This window comes from Dermacentor variabilis, chromosome 2 (assembly GCF_050947875.1).
Source record: "Dermacentor variabilis isolate Ectoservices chromosome 2, ASM5094787v1, whole genome shotgun sequence".
NCBI classification, from domain to species: Eukaryota; Metazoa; Arthropoda; class Arachnida; order Ixodida; family Ixodidae; genus Dermacentor; species Dermacentor variabilis.
In genome coordinates, this window is record NC_134569.1 from 117,416,583 (window position 1) to 117,420,823 (window position 4,241).

General features: G+C 45.2%; 1 protein-coding gene across 1 annotated transcript; it reads right to left on the reverse strand.

Annotated features, from left to right (window-relative positions):
- Positions 1-1,529: 1,529 nt before the first annotated feature.
- On the reverse strand, positions 1,530-3,062 carry LOC142570419 (cuticle protein 16.8-like). Its single transcript, XM_075678803.1, has 3 exons — positions 3,051-3,062; positions 2,506-2,559; positions 1,530-2,033 (listed from the first exon to the last, which is right to left on the reverse strand). Exons 1-3 carry the CDS (start codon positions 3,060-3,062, stop codon positions 1,530-1,532), a joined length of 570 nt encoding a protein of 189 aa, XP_075534918.1.
- Between the last annotated feature and the right edge of the window lie 1,179 nt (positions 3,063-4,241).

The window sequence follows — 4,241 nt, forward strand, 5'->3', positions numbered from 1 at the left end:
CCTGAAAGTTGCTAAATTCACGAAAAGAGTGAAGAACTCAGTTACGGGAGCAGCGCAGTGTAAGAAAGAAGTTAACAAAATGAGGCAAGTGCATGCATTAAGGAGCCGTTGAGCTACGTAGAAGTAAAGTGTCAGTTCAATAAGCATCAAGGAAGGCTTCGATGTATGTTGTTTCTCTATGCAACATAAGAAAATGAGAATATTTCCCAGCGCAGAGCTTTAGGGCACTTATACGACGGGCCTTTCTGCGAAGATAAGATCTTGGGACAGTGGCCTCGTGCATCTGAGATGCGTAAAGCCAGGAAAGCGCTTCGGTTTTTGAAAAGCACCAGCCTCTATTACCGCCTTTGATTGATCATGAACGATTGACTGCGTGCGTACAGAGCAAAGTGTAAACTTCTATCTTTATTGTCATTTTAAGCCCCCTTTCTCGTTTACCCAGTGCAGGGTAGCTTACTGGGCACAGCACAGCCTGATTAACCTCCCTGACTTTCCCTATGTAATAATCTTTTGTAAGCTACACTGATCTTAATACCCTAAAATGTCGCTCTCATTGTTATTTTACGAGATCATAAGAAATACGCTTTTGAATTACTTCTCGGGCTGCCTTGCCTTCTTGCTGTAACGTGTGAGTTGCGCTATTTCAATTTCAACACCATATGCACTACGTACCAAGATTTCCAGCCTATCTTTTTCTGTAATGCGTCTATATTGCACACTTTTCCCCAATACTGGTTTCTCGATATGGTACTCTAAGTTGAAACGTTAGGTTGAAGAAACCAAAACATGTTCAATGCGCACCAGAGATTTCGAAACCTTTCAAATACACTAAAAGATGCTATGGTTCGAAGGACTTCTTCAGTGCATGATATACACCTAGAAAGCTTTGTTGTCTTTTGGTGGCGCTCCTAAGAACTTCTATTACTTCCCCACAAAATACGGTGATTGGTTCTGAAATTAACTCATTATGAAATGTCCTGTGTTAGAACACATACATACCGGCATCGCAGACATGATGCCGAAGCTCACAACTCAGTCTGGAGAGTTGCACGGAAAGATTCGCCAGATGTAAATATCTTATATTTTCCTGCTTATGCTCTAGATTTACTTTGTAATGTATCAATTATGATAAATGTTCTTTTAAATTCTTCAATCACTTTAGAATTTGTGCTACTGCTGCTGCTAGCACGGGGGCCTATACTAGTCTTTCTGGGCACTTCTTCCGAACAGTTTCGGAGCACGGCAAGAATTGTCGATCTTGCACATGACAATAACTAATTTACAGCAATTTACAAAGAGCTGTGCAGCCCGTTTTGTTGGCTTCAAAACAAATTTATTTCAAGCATACAAAGGACGAAGGGGTATCGCAAAAGACGTGCTAGCATCATAAAAACAGATCACCACACTTTCCTTCATCGTTCATCAATGACAGCCTGTTCCTCTCACGTCCGCATGGTGGAAACACGTCGTCACCTCTGACTGTTCGAACGAACAGTACGAGCTTCGGCATTGTCGACGCCTAGCCCAGTCTAGCCCCTCTTGGCCCTGCCCAGGGTGAAGTGGATGTAGCTGGGAGAGATGGCGGCCTGGCGGGCGTGAACGGCGTGAGCCACGGGGACCGCGTGAAGAGCGTGCAGGGTAACCGGCACGCTGTGGAAGGCCAACGGCGTTGCGTGCAAGGTGTGCACTGCGGTGAGGGGGGCCAGTCGAGCCGGCCTCACAAGGGCAGGCCTGAACGCGGGCACCGCCGCACTGCGCGGCGCAACTATGGCCGCTGGTGTGTTGGCGGCGTTCGAGTTGTAGCGAGCGTTGGCCGCATCGTGGGTCTTGGTGCCAGGTTCGTTGGTGTCTACGGTGACGCGGAAGCCCTGGGAGTCGGCGATGTACTGCACGAGGCGGTAGAGGCCCGATGGGTCGTTGATGCCGTACGAGCCGGTCTTGACGTTGCTGGCGTCGCCGCTCTCGCTTTGTGTCACCTTGGCGCCTGTCTTTGCGTCGATGTGCTCGTACGCAAAGTTGTACGGCGACGGCGGCTGCGGTAGTGCAAGACAACGAGTGACGGTTGAACGTTTCGTGGCTTCACGCTACCGGGAGTCTGTTAACTGATACGTGAAACCACTTGTCATGTTTTCCTTTCTTTCCTTTTTCTTTGTATGTGCGTGTATGCCCGTGGGCCTTCTTAAGTGCTTCACAAACAATATTTAACTAGAAATTGCAAAGTTATGGTGCAATACCAAGTAGTTCAGATAGATCCTTAAGTTCACTTCTAGATGTTTCTGGCGGAAAGAATTAAGTTCAAGAACTTATGAATGTCCACGTGGCACTTACGCAAAAAAAATTTAGCACGGCCAGGAGCATCTACCCCATAGCACCACTTAAACTGCACTGTCATAAATTGCTATAACTCTGTTTTCTCTCGCATTTGGTCGTAATCATTTCGTATACGTTTCTTCAAACGTCCAGCTAAAGCAGACTGCCCTGATTAGGGATAGTCAATAAACTTACCTGATTCACCTGAACCTGGGCGCTCACGCAGGCGACGAAACAGAAAAGAGCAACCTGCACCAGTAAATTAAAAAGAAAGCTTGTTAAGAGAGAGACTGCTATAAGTAGACCAAAAGTTGTCTGATCAACGAAATGAAGTCGCAAGGAATAAAGGCAGAGCATTTCAGTCAGTTCCTGTACGTTCTATGGCAACTGTTCTACTTCAATAGGTGACAAGATGTTTTTTAGATAAAAGTGAGGGGGTCTGCGCTTCTGGCTAATTTGTAGTAGAGTTCAAGACTTTGTCCTAGCGCGAACCGCACCCGGAGTGTTTTAAAACAATATCATAATTATCCTAATCACAGCGGAAGGAAATCATTAGCCGTATAATCTCGTTCCCCTGAACTCGCCATCCGCTGACGCTACTAGAAAATACATAGTGATAGGTCGGCAAAAGTTAATTCAAAAGAATGTCATGTCCACTTGCGTTGACGGTTTGAAGATTCTGACGATGCTCATCTCATACAGGCAGCCTCGTCGGCAATAGCGTCTCTGTCCTTACTCACCTTCGTCCACATGATTTTGTATGGGTTATCCGCTTGTGGCGCTTTACACTTGACGACACCAACACACTCATCCAAGAGAGCACCGAAGGCTTATATACCCGCGTGCTGAAACCGTGTCATTGATTGGCGGCTTAGGACCACCTTATCACCATCCATTGCTCGTCCAACGTCCGTAGGAGGTCAGGATGACCAGCTGCAGCACGTGGTCACTGACGCGACTGGTTTAATGTATATATATATATATATATATATATATATATATATATATATATATATATATATATATATATACAGAGAGAGATTATTTCATTCTTGAGGTAGCCAGTGCGCCAAAGTTCCTGCATTCCATTTTGTCGCTATTTCTTGCTATCGCTATTCAGTTATGTCACGAACGTGTATTTACAAGCGCATCCACATCGTTAACCTTGCGGCCGATAACATCGCCGACGCTGAAAGAAAAAAAAATGAGGTCACAGATGCCCAATGGTGGACAGGAATTTCTTAAGCCAAAAGGTCAGTCGCTTGATGTGCGGTATCGATTTCGGCGCCAGCTTGTGGACACGCTGCCCACATGTACGGAAGCTGTGCATAAATGTTTCGGGACCGAATTTTGTCACCGTGACCTGGAGACTGGCGCATGTCCTCTAATGAAAACAAATTCATGCCAGTGAACGCGCGAAAAAAAGCGTCTCAATTTGTATTTATAAAGCAGAGGCTAAATCTTCGGACACTGGTACGCATTTAATTTGAGTGCGTGCTTTCTCATCTTTTGGCTCTCCACGTTTTTATATCGGAATCTCGTGCTCCAGACTTGCTTTCTAATGTCGTATTAAGAGGAAGCAAGGCCATGCCCTCACCAGAATTAGGAGCAAATCTTATCTTTCCCATCAGCAATACGGCGTGGTAGCCTACTGATACGGTGCATAAGTAACTGGCGCTAGTCTCTTTTTATTTCTGAGAGAAGAATCGAGAACCTTTCATTAAAACATATAAAATCCAAATGAAAAAACCTGTTTGTTGCAAAAAAATTGACAAGGTGCGTCGGATAAACACTGTGAAAAGAAGGCGGGCCTCACTTCTGAGTCTTGATATCAATGCCTTCCTTTAGATCAAAAATTTAGATGATTCTTCTCACACCACAGTAATGATCACAGTATACCAACAAATTTGTCCCTAGATGCGCATATCACC

What these genes read in the sequence shown, in the direction of transcription:
- LOC142570419 (XM_075678803.1), bottom strand. An exon ending in CCCAGGTTCAGGTGAATCAG is followed by an intron (nt 2,034 to 2,505) that starts GTAAGTTTATTG and finishes GCACTACCGCAG; the next exon opens with CCGCCGTCGCCGTACAACTT.